Source organism: Balaenoptera musculus, chromosome 2 (genome assembly GCF_009873245.2).
Source record: "Balaenoptera musculus isolate JJ_BM4_2016_0621 chromosome 2, mBalMus1.pri.v3, whole genome shotgun sequence".
Lineage (NCBI taxonomy): Eukaryota > Metazoa > Chordata > Mammalia > Artiodactyla > Balaenopteridae > Balaenoptera > Balaenoptera musculus.
In genome coordinates, this window is record NC_045786.1 from 129,990,727 (window position 1) to 130,009,218 (window position 18,492).

The 18,492-nt window shown below is 49.4% G+C and overlaps 1 protein-coding gene across 7 annotated transcripts in view; it reads left to right on the top strand.

The window, feature by feature from the left end:
- Window positions 1-17,649, top strand: part of SAMD4A (sterile alpha motif domain containing 4A) — a 224,967-nt gene extending 207,318 nt beyond the window's left edge. For 5 of the 7 annotated variants that reach the window (XM_036841284.1, XM_036841286.1, XM_036841290.1 and 2 more), the window contains 3 exons: window positions 26-152; window positions 7,687-7,770; window positions 10,533-13,242. In XM_036841284.1, coding sequence (XP_036697179.1) covers window positions 26-152; window positions 7,687-7,770; window positions 10,533-10,597 — 276 coding nt within the window. In that variant the 3' untranslated portion in view covers window positions 10,598-13,242. The other 2 variants (XM_036841285.1, XM_036841287.1) reach the window with 1 other exon arrangement.
- Window positions 17,650-18,492: the final 843 nt, after the last annotated feature.

An 18,492-nucleotide genomic window follows, 5' to 3' on the forward strand; every position in this document is an offset into this window, starting at 1 on the left:
GTTCTGCTTTCGTGTTTCTCCCTAGAACCTCTGGTTCGCCAACCCCGGGGGCAGCAATAGCATGCCAAGCCGCACCCACAGCTCAGTCCAAAGGACCCGCTCGCTGCCTGTGCACACTTCACCACAGAATATGCTGATGTTCCAGCAGCCAGGTAGGGCCCAGCCCTCCATCCCTCGCTCTCCTCTCGGGGAGGCCAGGTCGCCAAAATAGATGCCCCAGTGAACCCAGGCAGAAAGCGCTTAGCCTCAACTGTCACCATGCATTCTTTTGAGCTTATAGAAGCCTTTCCTTTTTTAAACCGTGCCTTGCCAGCATGAATAGCGGCTGGTTGGCTGGGAGCCAGCACACGGAGCTCGAGTTGGTTGCGATCTGTTGGGGGTGTTTTTGATCCTAGTTATATTTCTAGATTGATTAACCCAGAGATATTACTGGGGGGTTTTCAGGGGGGAGTTGGGAGGGGTTTCATGTGTAGTGTGTGTGTCGTTGGTATACACGTGGGGGAATGTGTAGATGGTGAGACAGAGAAAGAAAACTTGACAGTGCTGATGCTGAGAGACCTCTCCCTGGTTTGGGAGTTCCTTGCACACGTGACCGCTGGTCCAGCCATCTTCCCTTTACTTGGTTAAAGAGCAGCTTGGTGCACCTCGTGTCAATTTCACCTTTGACCACGCCTCCTCAAACAGAGTAGCCAGAATTACATACATGTGCAGGCCAACAGATGCCTGCCCCTTTTTCTGTGCAGACAGTGACCTCTTAGACTCCATGAGTCATACAAAGCCCCGCAAGCAATTACTACATGGGTTGCACCTGGAAGAAGGTCCTCACCCTGGGTAGACGTGCTCTGTACCATGTCTTAACAGGAGTCTGAGGGGAAATGTCACTGTGGCCTGGGTGGGCAAGGAAGCTTCTTAGAGTCATAGGTGAGCTTCAGGGAGCAGAGGGTGAAGAGATGGAAAGAGGAGGGTGGCATTGCAAGCCGAAGGAGCTAAGAGAGCAAGACTGCAAGGGTATCAAGTCCCACGGCGAGTCCCGCGGCGGCTCGGCAGAGGGGTCAGGCTGAAGTAGCGGCAAGTAGACCAAGGGAGCTGGAAAGACTGCAGCCGAAGGTGAGACCCTGAATCCAAGGCCGAGGAGCTCAGACTCCAGCTGCTCTCAGTGGGGAATCAATAAAAGATTTTGAGCAGTGGGGGGTGAGACAGGGCTAAGCATGGAGGAGTGAAGGGCGGGCAGGCTGGAGGAGGAGAGGCCGCAAGGGAGAAGGGCGGGTGTTGATAGCAGGGAACCACCCGGGCACAAGGTATGTCAGGAAAGGAGGGGACACCCACATACTCCAGATGCTGGTTGAAAGTTGCTTCTTGACTTCTAGAACTCTATACCTATTCATGCATTTTTGTTTTAAAGCTCCTTTTCTTCATTTTGATACTTGCTATTTTTCTTCCCAGGAAGAAATACTTGATAAAATTTGGGGGTTGTGAAGGCCTTCTCCCTGGGTCATTTAGTCCCAGCCTCTGTTTTCATGTAGAATTATGTAGAATCCATTGCCAGTAACAAGAGAATCTGGACAAGATTTGAAGACATCCTGGGCACGAGACCTTTCAAGTCCTCAGTCATCCTTTTTGTCCCCCATCTTAATTGGGCAGACCAGGCCCACCGGGAAGAGCTGGGCCATCCCTGGGAGAAGAACCTTTTGGGTCTGTTGATATGAATCCTACATCTGCACTATGTTTCCCCTCTGCTATTATACAGCAATGCTGAACAGTTGGCTTATGCTCAGGTCAGCTATGACCCTAAGATTGTTTCCACCCTCTTCCCATGAAGCCTCTTGTTCCCACAGTTAAAGAATCAAATAATACCAAACAGCTTGTAAGAGAAAGTGACTCCCCCTGCCCTCCCCTCCCAGCCCATAGTCCCGTCTCCAGAAGCAGCACTTCCAACTGTTTTCAGTTTTCCTGGCAGTTATCTGCAAGTCTCTCAATAATGTTCTTCACATACTGGACTTAGAACTCTAGAACCCTTGGGTTATTGTTGTTGTTGTTGTTGTTTTAATTAACCTCTCACCCGAGCATGACAAACCCACTTCCAGCAAGGCCCTGATGAGCCACGGCATTTCTAGTAACCACGGCACGGGGACAGGCCTGCTCCGTATTTCCTGATTGCAAATACCCTGGGTAGGGCTCAGCAGAAGCCACTCCTCAGTCCTGCCCAGCACCCTTGGCCCATGTGGGGTGGCTCTTCCTGAGACATGGCCATGAAGGGCAAGGCAGGGCACAGCTGTGACCCAGGATCCCTGGCTAAAGGGAAAGCAGGGTGCAGAAAGTCCCCCCATGGGCACAGAAAGTCCCCCCATGGGCACAGAAAGTTCCTCCTCAGCCTTTGCATCTAGGGCCTGAGGGCCAGGGACTGGGACTAGACCATAAGCATCACGTCAGGGAGGCAGAAATCAGGAAGGCAGAAAGCGGCTTTCATCTTTACACAAGCAGTAGTAATTGTGAACGCAAAGTGGAATAGAGATGTGTGACCAACCCAAAATTAAATACTCAGAAAACTGTGCTACATTCCAACATAGTGGTTTCCTCCTGGCCATTAGATGTCTTCAAAGCACCCATTTTGAACCATCTGAGCAAATCTTGAAGACTACAATACATTCTAAGGAAGTTTGGATTCTATAAACTTAAAATAATCCCATCAAGATGATGGAATGTCTCCAAAGAATAAAGAAAAGCCAGGGGGCTAGAACCAGCCTCCAAGTTGTATATCAATTCATCAGTCACCTTGCTTGAATTTGCGAGACACTTCTTTCTTTCCTGGACCTACAGAATCCGTGGGCCCCTTGGAGGCCAGGGCAGGAGGGGTGGTTCTTCACTTCATTCCCATGTGGACAGATTTGAGATGTTTCTCAGGACAAGCCAGGAGAGCCATTGGTGATTGTTGCCTCTTGCTGGCCTGTGGGATGAGTAAGAAACACGAAGCTGGTCCTCCCAGAGAGAGGAGGACAGGGTCTGATACCATCACCGGGGGGTGACAGGCTCAAAATCAGGGTGGCGCCTGGCGAGAGGGGTCATGTTTCTCCGAGAGGTAGGGTGTTTTCCCAACTGGAGAATTAGTTTGGAAACTGCTTGCAGAATGACACCTTATCTTGGAAGCAGAGCCTGCTGACCCGGGCTCCGCCACCCTTGGGATCAGAGAGGATCTCAGAGCAGCCCTGGCGTGACACTAGGAGGCCACGGAGGCTCCTCGCCACCTAGAGGGCCTGACGGGAAAGGGCAGAGGGGGGCCAGCAGCTGACTTCAAAGGAAAAGCATGGAGAAAGGTAGACTGGGCAGCCTCACAGGGGACCTCATCCTTCCCTTGCACAAAACCATGCGCAAACTACCTTTGGTACTGGACCACCCAGATGTGAGACGGGTAAGGCAGTGCCTTACCTGGCAGCATTTCATGATGTGACGTATCTGTTCTCCATCGCAAACCTCCCCTGTGCAGCGGCTCATGGCTGGAATCCTTCCATCGTTAGAATACCTGGGAGCATAGTGCACAAAGCTGTTATCATTCCTTTCTCCTTAGTGTGAGTGAGTTTCAGACTCCTTCCAGAGAACTGCCTTTAGAAAGAGAGGGGCGAGGGGGAGGGCCGTCAGTGTACTGGCTCCACTGAGGGGACGGAAGGGCCTGCCCTGCGGAAGCAGAGGCCAGAACAGGGACCCACTTAGAGCACCTGATCAACATTTGCTCCCTCCTTCTAGTAATCCAAGGCAAACAGCCCTGCTCAGGACTGGCAGAGAATGGGCAGAGAGGTTGGCAAATGAATCAATTCTTTCACAGCCAAGAAACCAGCTGGGTCTGTGCCCCGCTGCTTCTGAGAGCCAAATTCAGGGAGACCGACTTGGGGCAAGATGGTACAATAGTGTCGTGTGCCATAGTCTCCTCATCATTTTTTGTGAAAATGTGGGTCCCATAGGATTTCCTCAGCACTTAGTTCTGCAGGTCTAGGAGTGAGGTCCCCAGAGAAGAGCTCCGTTCCCCACAGCAGATTCAGGGAGCGACTGCGTACCTGTGTTCCCTGCCGCCCGCCCACCACTACCAGCTCTGCACGGCCGCATTGGCCCATTTCCCTGCCCGCACTGATCTCTTTTCCTTTTGACACCATTCTCCCCCTTTCCTCTTGGTTCCCGCCTTCCCTTTATCTTCCTTCCTCCCCTCATCACAGCTGTGCAGCTCCCACTTCTGCATTCCCTGCCCCTTCCTCAAGAGCCTGACTTTCCTAATTTCTCGCCTTCCAGCAACCCACTTCTCACTCAACCAGACTCAAAGCCCTCCTGGTTTACTCAGCAGAGTGGCCTCAGCTGTCCTGGACAAAGTGAGATTCTCAAGGTTTTTCCTAGAATGCCCCAACCTGTTTCTTATTCTAAAGTCCTAAAAACATTGGCCCCTTTACCTCAGCCTCAGGGACTTGGAGAGAGCGGCAGAAGGACACTTCAGGTGCCACAGCCATGAGACTCAGCTGCAATGGCTGCTTCGGCCAAGAAAAAGCCACGTGGGGGTTCCCCAGGTGGATCCTGCAGCAACACCTCATTAGGGATGGGCGCTGCTTCCTTCCGGAATCCTCTTGACCCTGGGCCTGAACGGCGGTCCCTGTTCTTGTGGGACTTCTGAAAAGGCACAATTCGAAAGTCCCGCATCAGCCTAGACTTTGGGCATCCTAGAACTGGGGATCCTCAAATACATCCTAAATACTGGAAGGGTCTGATGGGGAGGGGAAGAATCCCTCGTACTCAGAGATGCCATCCGAGCTAAGGAAACAGGCCTGCTAGGGCAACAGGACAGAAGGCTCAGAGTCTATCCTTTTTGCCCTCCCGAAGACTCGAAACTACACCTGCCCAGTCCGTTACAGCTGGGGGCCCAGGATAAACGCGATGAGCCCCCAGGCTGAGCAGGAGCAAGGACAAGAGTTGGCCTGTGGCCCATGTGGACCTGTGGGCAGGAGCTGCCCAAACGCTTAGTCCGGGCGTTGAGAGCTCTGCCCACCAAGCCACCCGTGGCTGAGGGCTTCCAGCCGAGATGGAAGCCGCTCTTCACCCGTCTGGTCTCCCGCTGTCTCATGTGTGCAGGGAGATGCCACGGATCTGTTTTTATCAAATACACAATTAAAAAGTCACACTATTAGGAAACTCTGGAGTGTGAACATACGGGCTTCTTCCAAGACTTAGAATTTTTCAAAGCTGCTCTGAGAGTGATTGGGAGCCATGACTCCCCCGTGCAACAGAGGGAGAGCTGGAGGATAAAAAGCAAGCACGCCGACTTTCAGCCTAAAAGAGCAGCCACTAGGGTTTGGAGATTCTGGAGCAGAGAGCCCCACATTTCTCAGCCCCCCTTTTTTTGGAACACGCAATCCCAGGCTTGGAAAATGCCATTTTGCTGCGTGTTGGCAAGAAATCCTGCAGCTGAAACACTTCTCTCCAAATGTCGAGCATCTTTATTTATCCAAATCTCTCCACAGTGTTTGTTTAAAGGGGAGTGCTAGAGAGTAAACTAAATTTTACAATGAGCATATGGATGGCTGTAACTGCTGGGGTTTTTTTTTTTTTTTATTTGCCTACTGGCTATATATAAAATTGTGTTTCTATTTTATAGATTTCACACCCTGAAGGCTGCTAATTTTTGCATGCATATGATTTTCACATGAATGGATGAAAATACTAAAATACTCTTCCCTCTGGGTTGTCTAATTGCCCGACCCTACTCAGAGCGGTGGTGGATGCGGGTGTGGGGAAACCAGCTTCCCTAGAAGCCCAGTCGTCCTCTGTCTGCTCATGAACTGGCACAGTTGTCCTTCAGACCCATCGATGCTGGAACTGGTGTCAGAAAGAACCTTATCTGCTCCCCGGTGTTCTTCATATCGATCCATTCTGCCAACCTTCTCTTTTGAGAATTTTAAATAACGGAAACGACATCTGCCTCTGAATTAGCTGGTAATGGGGAACACAGATTGCAGGGAAGGCTGAAATGTATAGCTCCTCGAGGAAAACAAATACTTTGGTTTCACCATTGGTTTCAACTTCCTCTCCCACCAAACCATCAACCTCATTTTTCATTCCCTCCCCGCTCTGGCCCCAAGCGCCCCCTAGTGGAGATGCGAAGGAGCCAGGAAATGGCCTGCAGTTTGGGCCGCAGGATCCTTTCCCCACTTTACAGATGGAAGAGCTAAGGCCCAAAGAAGGGAACAGCTTCCCAGGGTCACACAGGAAGGCAGTGGCAAGGCTGAGGCTCCCCAGGCACTCAGAACATATCCCACTGCTGATTTTTTCTGCCCTCCCCCATAGGCTTTCACAGTTCTGTCCGAGTTTCACAATAGCTGTCAGTTTCCTTCTATTTCCATCTGTTTCATCACTCCATAGACAGGTATGAGGTGTGCAGAAGGCCATGGCTGGGTATCCTGGGAGAGTCAGAGAAATCTGAGAGCATCGTCGCTGTCTGCAAGGCACTTCCAAACTAGTTAAGGGTGTTCAAGAGTTCCACAGGATGGGGAGGATGGGGGAGGTGCTGACGGTGAGCCCCAGCACGACAGAGGAGGCTCAGGGGTGCCTCCCCCTTGGAGGAGGAGGGATCAGAGCCTGGAGAGATAGGGAGGGTGCACATGGTAGAGGGGGGGCTTTGTGGTTCGAATGCACAGTATTGTCCTGGGTAGCGGGAACCCGCAGAGCAGACGTCTCAGCCCGTGCTTCTCAGTGCTTGGAGTTTGAGAGTGTTGACAGGCATGGCAGGCATGCAGTGTGCAGCGGAGCACCAGCTCTGGGGTGAGACCCATGTGGGTTCCTGTCCCAGCTCCGTGTCAGCTGGCTAGCCTTGACAAGTCACTTAGCCTCTGGGAGCCCCACTTGAGAACTGGACACCCAGCAGGGTCTTGGACTCAGAAGAGGCTCTTGCCAGGCTGTGGTTTCCATTTCCTGCTCCTTGCAATGAAGCAGAAATGCACCAGGCCCCAGTTCTAGGCACAGGGAGCAAAGCCAAGTCCTGCTCCAATGAAGCAAACATTCAACTGGGAGGAGGTGACAAATACACACATGTCAGGTGTTGGTGATGGCTATGAAGAAAAATAAAGCAGAGAAAAGGGATGGGGTGGGAAAATTCTGTTCACGTACAATGAACAGAAAGTCCTTTCCAAGGAGACAGTAGAGCCAGAGACGTGACAGCAGGCAGAGAGTGAGCCATGGAAGTGTCCAGAGACCAGCATTCTGGGCAGAGGGAACAGCAGTGCAAAGGCCCTGGGGTAGAAAAGGGCCTGGTAGGGAGTGAAGGAAGGGGTTGCTGTACGAGGGCAGAGAGGTAACAAGGGGCCAGGTCTTCGGGGCCTTGCAGGCCATGGCAAGGGGCTGGCTTTTACTCCGACGGGAAGCCACTGGAGGGGTCTGACCAGAGGCCTGGCAGACTGTGACCATGACAGCTATTTTTAGTCACCAGTTTTCTTCCAGCTGCAATGGACTCAGTGTGTCTAACAGACTCAGAGATTGGTTGAACCCGAGTCCAGTTCACCCTCCACGCCGGCCCTGTTGGTCTCTCCCACCCCGTCCCCCGAGTCCTCCCAGGGAGGCACTCCAAACCCTCACCCTGGCAGGTGGAGCCAGCGACACCATGCCTACTTCCTCCTTGCTCTCAGAGCCCCTGTCACCAACGGAACCCTTTGTCCCTTGCAGAATTCCAGCTTCCCGTGACTGAACCTGACATCAACAACAGGCTGGAGTCCTTGTGCCTCAGTATGACCGAGCACGCCCTGGGAGGTGAGTGCATCTTCCCCGCATGGCACTGCACACCTGGGAGAACCCCCAGCCACGTGCCATCCTCCACAGCTCGGGAGAGAGGGAAGGGCACAGGCCGGGGAGGCAGGGGACAAGGAGGGAGAGGGAGAGTGGCTGCAGGGTGCTGTCGGACCCTTGTCAAGCCACACCATACACAGTGGCCCCCAGCGCCCTGCTCCTCCTCCTTCTCTGGGAGGTGACTCGGGTCCCTGGAGACCGAGGCTGCCCTCTTTCCCCAGAGGCTCCACCCCCCAGGGCACACTGGAGTCCCAGCCCCGCAGCTGTCCTAGCCCAATACGGGCGCTGGAGGAGCCAGGAACACAAGACGTGGCTTTTAGTGGAAACATTCCCCCACAGCACTGGATTCCTTCCTTCTCGGCACTAGATCCCCCAGTCCGGTCCAAGCATATCCCAACTTGCTCTAAAAATAGAATTTCTGAAACCAAAATCCCTCCTTGTTTTTACATCTCCCTGTTCCAATGGCTTCCACGACGCCCAGAGCCCCAAGCAGTCCGAGGCGTCCTTCGCAGTGTGACAGGGACGGTCTAGTTGGATGCGCCAGTGGTGTGCAGGGCTGCAGCCCCTGGAGGAGCTCCCAGAAGCAGCTGGGTCGTCCCACTGTGTGTTTGGTCTGCAGCCCTGCATCGTCACAACAGCCCTGGGAGGCCTTCAGTGCCCTCCTGGTACTAAACGTGTGCCTTTCTCTGGCCTGGACTCACTGCCAGCCCTGGGGATGTTTGGCAGGCAGAGGAGAGATGTCCGCCCCTTCCTGCCAACCTCCAGGGAGGCTGTGACTCATGGAGATTGAGACAGGCCTCCTGTGACCCTTCCCGACAGCCCTGTCCGGTCTGGACGTGCTCACCCACCCCAGAGCCAGAGATGGGTACACGGAGAGGCACAATTTGTGCTAGCCCAGCAGCAGCAGCAAAAAGAAAGGCTGTCATAAGCCACTGCTCCAGAGAGCTTTGTCCTCCTGACGAGGGATGTTTAGATTTTTAGTCTCTACAAACACAGTCTTATCCTGAAACCAAATAGGACAAAGGTAAATGCTCTGTGTGGAGCAGAGTACAGGCCGGGACTGCACCCACCTGACCTCACCCATGCGAGGTTCTCCATAGCCTGGAGAAAGCCTCTGCTCAGTACCAGAAGGGAGCTAGCTGAAGGCCTCCCAGGGCTGCTGAGCAGACAGACGGTGGGGTGCACAGCTCCCTCCGTGACCCCCCGCTGGGGTTCCGGGGAACCCCCTTTGCAAACACCACTCTCTCCCTTGGCCATTCAGTTCAGATCCTAGAAGCTTCGCAGCATCACTGGTTCACTCCTGGTACCTCTGCGTGTGGTGCCACCAGCGCCTCTTCTCCAGGTAACCGAGGAGATTGGGTCAGCACCCTGACAGCCCCTGAGGAGTAATGGGAAACAACCCAAAGGTCCATCAGCAGATGAATATGGACGGACAAGATGGCACTCTAGCCACACAGTGGAATGTCCTTCAGCCTTGGAAAGGAATGAAGTACTGTTACGTGGCTGATCTGTGAAAGCATTATGCTAATGGGTGAAAAAGCCAGACACAAACGCCACACCGCGTGTGATTCCCTTAATGTGACATGTCCGGAAGAGGCAAACCTACAGAGACAGAAGGCAGATCAGTGGTTGCCAGGGTTTGGAGGGAGGTGGGAATGCAGAGTGGCTGCTAATGGGCACCAGATTTCTTTTGGGGGGGGTGACAAAATATTCTGGAATTAGATGGTGATGATGGCTGCACAACTCTTGTGAATATGCTCAAAACCACTGAATTGTGCACTTTAAAAGGGTGAAATTTGTGGCGTGCAAATTATATCTCAGTTTTGTCCTAAACGGAAGGCCTCCGGACCTGAGCCTTCAGGCCAAGCTCAGCCCCCTGTAGGCAGCCCAGGTACCCTCCCACCTGACACCTGACAGGGGCTGGCTTGCGGGGCGACTCCCCTCAGTCCTGCATCGCCTGTGAGAGTCAGCCAGGAGGACTCACCTCCCCCCGGGCTTGACAGATCTCAGGTAATTGGTGTGTCGGAAGCTCTTATCAATCCGCCAAGTACTAACATCGTCATCATCATTAATAGCAGTAATGCCAAATGCTCTTTATTAAAGGGAGGTCTTCATTGAAAGACTTCATTTTTAGCCTGTTCTTCTATTTTTACAGGAAACATCTGTGAACTGTTTTTTTTTTTTGCTAATGTTTGCATCTTGTTAATCTCCTAAGCCTTTTTATTGCTGTGTTTTTTCTCAATAATCCTCTCTGGTGGGAAGCCTCGTAAGCAGCTTCCTGAGCAGGGAATGCAAATTAGGTTCAGGGTGGCCCAGTTGGGTGCGGTGGCAGCGGTGTGCCCTCCCACTGTGACAGCACCTTTCTGCTGGCCGACCCCTGCCAGGTGCCAACGGAGATGACTTTGCTGGGAACAGAATTTCTGCCAGTGAGTGAAGTTATCTTACACGAGGATGAATGACTAGGGAGAGGAAAGCAGAGTAGTAAAAGATGTTCCTCTGCTGGCATCTCAAGAAAAGAGGGGAGAGGTGTCCAAGTTCCTAGGACACCACATCCCAGGATGGCCATTCTAATGGGGCTGCTCCCCGGGCCCCAAGCCTTGGGGCCCATCGTTTTGTGCTGGCATCTCTGCTCTTTCAGTCTCCTCCAGTAACTGCTGCCCTCTCGGTGTTGGTCTAAGCTACTTTTCCCTGGCCTTCCCTATCCATCTCTTCTTTTCTCTCCCCAGGCCCCTCCGACAGAACCGGTGAGGAAGCCCAGGGGGTGGGTTGCCTCTGCCATCTTGGTTTGTGAGTCTTTATTTAAGGCTTTCATCTGGCTCTGCTGGGCTTGCTCCTGACTGGTGGCCCCAGGTGTTCAGAGAGACTCAGTACCAGCAGAATGAGTCTGCGAGGCTCCGCCCGGCAGAATGGCGTCCATAGTGAATCAAACCATAAAGAGGAATGCACGGTCCATCCTCGGATGTTCTGGGGTTTGTGCTTCACCTGATCCCGTTGTCGTTCCTTCTCACCTTCTCTCCTCACTTCTTCTTGGGACTTAAAGCTCCACTTATAGCCGATATAAGTGCAAATCGGGAAAAGGCTCCACTTTCTCAAGACATTATTCTGCCTTTCATTTGAAATTTGCCATAATAATTATAAAACCTATGATGGTTGCATGTGAATGGTGCCCCTTTGAGTTGTGCAGTGCACGACCCGCACAACTGTAAATGGTGAGTCTGGACTTAACCTACTGGTCATTTCCCTGCAGGTGAATACCGACCATCACCCTTGGAGGATGAGGTATAGGGTGAGAATTCTGTGAAAATGCAACTTGGGGCTGGGTTAGTTGAGATTTTCTTGTTTTCAGCTTCTCACTTCAACAACTATGAAAGGTTGACATTAATGAATGGATGAGTGAGGCCCAGCAAGAGTGCGCACTGCGCTTCTACAGACGAGGGAGTGGCCTCTGCACCCTCACCCCACCCACACACTTGTGTGTGTGCACACATACACACACTCACTGTTCTCCCACAGCCAGTTACCACTGCTGAGCCACCACTCAAGAGGCTAAGGTTGACATGCGTGGAAGGCGGGGAGAGGTGATTCGTTCACATCTGGGGACCTCTAGGATTGATAATCTGAAACAACAGATGCTCTCAGGGGCCATTTGCTTCCCTTATTTAAAATCTCTCAAAAAATCATGTAGAACTTTATACACACACACACACACATGAGTACAAGTAAAACTGGGAAAATCTGTAAGATGGGTAGATTACATCAATGTCACTATCTTGGTGGTAATACTATACTATACTTTTGCAAAATGTTACCTTAGGGGCAAACCCAGAAACAGAGTGCTATTTCTTATGTGGACCTACAGTGATCTCATTAAAAATCTAAATGAAAGAAACACTTTTCCTCCAAGTGCCTGCTGGCAAGATGCCAGCCTGGCACCACCGATGAGGCAGCCAGGAGACCCGTGCAGTGGGCTCAGTGCTCCTCTGTGTCACTTAGGTCCTCCAGCTTTCCCTGGAACAGTCGGCCGCGCCCCTCTCACACCTGAGCTCTGCCCACTGCATCTAGACGCACCTCTGCTAGACGGGCCTCGTGACGCGGAGGTTTAGACCAAGACACATCTCCTGACATGCGGACATCAGCGAAACCAGGGAGGCATCCTGCATCCCATCCTGGCCTTCATTTAGTGGTCACTGAACATAGTCATTTCTACCTCCTATGACTAATCCATGCCTCTCTCTGCTCACTGGAGAAACTCTAGCATGGACCATTGTAGGGACCTCTTAACTGGTCCTCCTGCCACCAGCCATGCCAGAGAAACCATTCTGAAGTCAAATCTGGTTACTCTACCACTTATAAGTCCCCAAATACCTATGTCCAAGCTCCTGTTAATAGTACACAAGACCCTCGTGGTCTGATTCTGGGGACTCTCCCACAGTCCCGTGTGAAAAGGGGTTGGGCAGCCGTCGGCTCCCTCTGTGGTCTGGCTCACTCATGGCCTCTCCTCTCTGACAGGCATGTCCCCCACCTTCTCTATAGCCTGGTTTCACCGATTCTCCATAACATTGACATGGCATATGCTGGGTGGCCTCAGCGCTCTTCCATGTCCACTGGATCTTTCAGTTCCAGGTGCCAAAAAAATATCTCACCCTGGTGTCTCTGCCCCCGATCAGGTTCTTGAAACAGAGAATCTGGATCAGTTTGGGTCAGCTGCATCCCTCTGGTCTGCTCAGCTGTGATCAGGGATCGCAATCACCACCACCTCGTCCCCGGCCTTTTAGCAGGGACTCAGGGGGAGAGGGAGATGCTCCCAAAGAAAGGGACATGAGCTGGACAGGTCCACCTGCATGTGTATTGCAAAACCTAGCTGGCTCTCTGCCGTATCTCCTCCCACTCCTCCTGTCCTTCATCCTAAACCTCCAACCTGCCCCCAGGCCCCCCATTTGATGAGCAGCATCACGCCTGTACATGAGCTGTATGCCCTCCCCACCCTAATACTCTCCTGCCTCCTCTTTTCTTCTCCTACCAGACCATCTACAAAGTCATTTCCTTTCTCTGTGAAACCATCCTTGACTTCCAAGGGCAACCTAAACACTCCTTCCCCCATGTTCCTGCTGTGCCTGGTACATACTCCATTACAGCAACTATCCCTCATATGTCATTGTCAGTTTACATGTCTGTGTCCTGTCTAGGATATATATATATACTTGGACTAAGTGTGAGGATTAGGTCTTTTCGTCTTGGTTTCCAGGCTCAGTATGGCTCCTGGCAAAAATAGCTATGTTGAGTGGGTGGGTATGTGAAGAATGAGTGAATGGATGGATGGATGAATTTAACCCTTATCTGTCCTCAGAGACTGGCAGGTCCAACATGCATGACGCTGGAATCGGTGGGCATGAACGGAATTGCTTTGCTTACCTGTGCCCATTGTGTCCTTCTTTCTCTCCCAGACGGGGTTGACCGGACCTCCACAATCTAGAGCTGAAGATGAGAGTGACCGCGCTGGCCGTGAAATCGACTGCTGCGGGTCCAGTGTTAGCCATCTTCAGGGTTGCACAGAATCCTCCAAGATACTTTGCAGCCTTTTTTTTTCCCCTGGTCCCTCTCCCATTTTGATTTTATGAGAGCGTAGGTCGTCCTTGTAAACATATCAGTAGACCTGGGATTGGTTATTTTGTCATTTGTTTCTGTCGTGGGATGGCTTGGTGTGGGGCATGGGGAGGGATCTCTAAGGGAAACATAGGACTGGGAGCGGGTGGAGGGAATGCAAGTGGCTTCCTGGATGGAAATGAGGGGGAAAAAAAAGAGGGTACCGCTTGGAAAGAGATGAGAGACTTGGGAGGGAGGCAGAAGCCCCAGCCCTTGGGAGCCTTCTCAGAAGCCTGCCTTCAGAGTCAGGCCCCAGGAGGAAGGCACGGATGCCTGCGACCAAAGCACAACGGCGGCTCGCTCTTTTATGTCTCCCCTGATTGGATTCCCTGAGGCCCCTGCTTGAAATCCAGCCGCAGAAGAAGTCCACATGGCAACGGGGGCAGGAAGGGAGAAATTCCCTCCAACAAAATTTCAGATAAACTTTGATTTGTGTATTGTTTACATAACAATTTTAAAGGGTACATAATGTGTAAAGAGTTGGGATAGAACTTTTCTTCATACTATGGTTTTTGTAAAGGATTTGTTGCTATGGATTCATTTTTTTCCTCTATTTTTATAATAGCAGCAGGGTCGTCTTTTTAAATGGCTGCCAAGCTCTGCTTCTCGGGAAGACGGAGCGGTCACGTAGGCCTGAGTTGTGTCTCCCACCTGTGGGTGGGGGAAGTGTGTAGGTGGAGTTGAGGATGTGGCTGGAGTGGGCGGAGCAGTGGGAAGGGCGCCACCATGTGATCGGTTATGGGATTGCGCGCAGTCACCTAGAGAGTCTAAAGGAATCCTGCTGCCCTTTCTACGCTGGATTTGCTTCTCACCCGGAGAACCTCATTCTCCCCACCCTACCATGGGGTGTCATCCTATCACTCCTGGCCTCGCTACACACACACACACACACACACACACACACACACACACACACACACACACACACACACACAGGTGGGTACAAGTTTCACTGGAGGAGAAAAGGCAAGGATGAATATTTTTCCCTAGCAAGAGGCCTTAATACCCAGATAATAAGCTCAAAAGGCCAGTTTTGGGGGGTTGCTCGCAGGAACCCCAGCCTGGGGGCTGCAGCCCCTTGGCTCGCTCACCGCTGAGGAAGAGGAGAAGAGCAAGGTCCGGCAACAGTGTATAAACGGTCAGTCAGCAAGTGGCAGAGAGAGCTGCGGGGAGACGTCCCAGGTGGGCAGTGGAAGAAGATGTGAGAAAGGTCGACTTCATGATGGAAATGATGATTCTATCACGTACGTCAGGGATTTGCTGTGTTGTCGGCTGATTTATCCACCCACACGGAAGGGAGACAAAACTACTACTTACATGGTGAGAGATTAACAAACTACGCTACCACGAAGTAATAGCTCTATTTCTTAAGGGCAAGAAAGACTACGTTTGGAATTTGATGCAATGGAGGGTATTAGAGGAAATCCAAGAGGAAATGTGCTCTGCGCTGGAAAATTGGGTTGTGTAAGTGATGGTGTGACAGCTCAGCCAGAGGCGAGATCAGGGAGATGGTAGGAGGCATGTTTATTGAATGGGTGTCTGGTACAATTTTTTGGGTTTGTGTTTTAGCAAAGTCAGAGTCGAAATTAAAGAGATCAGACCATGAAAATCACTGCGTTTGCTTGGGGTTATTTTTTTAAATAATGAAGTAAATACAATTTAAAAGGCCTTAATGAAATCCAAACAGCTTCCTTCTACCTTCAAGATTGAAAATGTACACCCAACACAGCCTTGGATGTTGTGAAGCTTGCAAAGTCTTCTTAAGGTCTAGAATGTGGGAACATCTTAACCACAGAGAGCCTTTAGCAAGCAAAGAACACATGAATCCACAACATCCTGCACTGCATTTTTTTAAAAAGAGTGGGGCTCTCCATGGGTGACTATGTTCTAAAGATGCAAATTCATTTGCAGAAAGAGGCAGCATTTTTTAGTTGATATTTTTTAACCAAGTGCCATTAACATTCATCCTCCACTTCCCTTTTCTAAGCAAGCTTAGGGTTACTTGGGGAATGTGTTGGGATGGACGATCATGTGTGAGCCGGGAAGGACAGGTCAAAGATGTTGAAGGCCAAAGGCAAGACCAGAGGGTTTGCGAAGGTGTGTTTTGGATGCTAAGAACGTTAATGGAAGAAAAAAACAATGGTATAACACATCTTGTGGAGAAGTTAAAAAGCATTCAGATCTGCTGCAAAACACATATATCCATAAACACTCGGGTTGTTCAGAAAACAGATTGTGAACACAATCACATTAGCATGAATCCTTTAAAAGGAAGAAGACCTTAAAGTATTTGCAAATCTGAATTTCTATTTATTCCTTCACTGAATATAGAAACAATGGTTATCTGATTATTAGAGATATTATTTTGGATATGTTACTTATTAACTTGCTATGGCTGGTAACCATGATAAAGTCTGTTATTAATAACAACATAATTCTTTTTTTAAAAGAAAAGCTTATTTTTCATTGACTGTGTATAGATTTATCTACTTAGTTGTGTTTTGCTCTTAGTTTTCATTTTTTTTTAAGTTGAGTGTTCTGATAAATTTTAGGAGCCTGTCCCCACCTTGTTTTGAGTCCTGTGTTGACTGCAGGTATACAGCTCAATCTAAAAATCCTAAAGCAAAAGAACTTTATTTATAAAAAAAAAAAAAAAAAATCAAACAGTTGCATGCATATAAGGCTGTGAAGTCGGATATTTAGTAATAAAGCGGCAGTGCCTTTTTTTGTATTTACCCATTGACCCCCAAATGCAACTGTTTTATATTAAGTAAATAGTAAACATTAAAAATCTCAGAGTAAAATCTATTTCACTACATGGGTTTTTTTTCTCCCCTTGTTCTGATTTAAGCAGTGTGTATTTGACATCTCTACATTGTCCCAGGGACAGTGGTGTTCTACGATATTGTTATCATGTATGATGTTTTATTGGTGCTTTTTATTCATAGTGGTTTCTTACCAGAAACAGTAGGAAGACACACATGAACTGTGTACAAGAAATGAAACATTGCTGCTGATATGTTTTGTTTTGTTTTCCACATGCTTTTTGAGTTTCACTTTTTAAACCAAGGGCCAGCAAACAAAATAGATGCCCTGAAGAGGGCGGCTGTTTGCACCAAGCTCTCCAATGCTGTGTATTGACGGTCCCTTTTTGGTACTCAGGATTGGAGCTAGAGCTGGGCCCCCTCTCCCATTCATTTGAAGAGACACTGAGGGAAACAAGGTTTTCTTTTGAGGTGTCGTCGGCTGCCTTTTACGGAATGGGAGCCTTCTCCGGGTCTTCTGTTCTTCTGCCCCTCTTGTAGCTACTGCCAGTGCAAGGTTTGTAGATGCATGTTCCCCCTCTGGAACCGGGATCTCCCTGAGAGCCTGGGCTGGGGGCTGAGCTGGGTTGAATGCATAGGCGCACAACCAGAAGGGCAGCGAGGGGAGGAGAAAGCAGCCCCCATCTCGGTGGCCCTCTGGGGATGTCTTGGGCAGGTGGCCCCAGCTTGGGTGCAGGGAAGCAGCCTAACCAAGGCGTTCAGGTGTGCCTGTTACAAGAAGGCCCTGGGGAAGGATAATTTGCACATGGGGCTGTGATAACACTAATGTTGATTTTTTGTTTTACAAGTCATCAGAGATGTTTGCAAAGTGAGTTTTATTTTTTTGTAATTCCTTTATCTTTACTTAAAGGTGAATGTGTATTCCTCTGGGAGGAATAGGAAGAAAACAGGAATGTTAATAATGTCAAACAGAAGACTTCCTCCCTTATTAATATATAACCCTCATGTATTTATGCCTAATGTAAGCTGACTTTTAAAAAGCTTTCTTTTGTTGCATGCCCCGTGCAGGCATCCCTATTGTACATGCATGCCTTTCGTCCTGTTTTCCTGTATAAAGTTAGTGAACAAAGAACTATTTTTGCCTAGTTCATGTTGCCAAGCAATGCATATTTTTTAAATTTGTCATATATGGAAATAGCATGTTTGTTACATGTAAAAGCTTTACTGATATACAGATATACTAATGTTTGAAGAAGCTGTTCTTTGCAAGTGTACAGTTTTCAAATGTTACCAGTGAAACACCCTTGTGGTTTAAACTTGCTACAATGTATTTATTACTCATTTCCTCCCATGTAACTAAGAATCATGGCTATATTTCATATCAACGTTATATTGAAAGTGAAGGGAAATGATTAATACAAGGTTTTGTAACACTGGTGTGTGTCTTTTTTCATTTTCGTCAATATGATCGATTAGAAAACAAGAACTGAATCTTAGAAATAAGCCAGCCAGGAAGAATAAGCCTGACATCCCTGTAAACTGTTCCCCCCTGACCATTCTATGAAAACTGTGTCTTCCAACCATGAGCTACTTTTTTTTAACGAAAAGGTAGGGAGAGAGGTGTAAAATTTTATGCAGCTTGATCTGTGCCCAGAGTAACCAATAAATGTATCACCTGACTTAGGGGCATGTTTCTAAATTAAAACTCTAACCTTGCAGGTGGTACTGTTTATAGCTTGCTCTCCACCCTCAGTGCCTTTGAAATCATATTTTACCCCTTAACCACAGCATAAACAGTAGCCTCCTTGGAGCCTTGTGGTTTTAAATACACATGGCTTGAATCTTATTTTAATACTTCTAATTCCAGTAAGATATATAATATACATTAATATAAATTCTAAATAACGTGTCAGTTAAGCATATGGTTGGAGAGACAAACCTGGGTTTGAATTCTGGCTCCAGCATTCTCTGGCTGTGTGATCTTGAACAAGTTACTTAACCTCTCTGAGCCTTGGGTTTGGTTTGGGTTTTGGCCTATGACACTCAAGGTTTGTGTAGTTAAAACTCTAGTCCAAAAAAAAAAAAGAAAGAAAGAAAGGTAAAGACAAAATAAAACATAGGATACAGAGGTTATTACCACCAAAACCTAGCAACCTGAGATTTCTCTGAGGCAACCACAGCTTAACATTGTGACAGTGACCATCCAGTGACTGCCTTTCCGCCAGGCTCAAGCTGCTCAAGAGACTGGCAAAATCCAAAACGATCCCTGGAAAAGTGA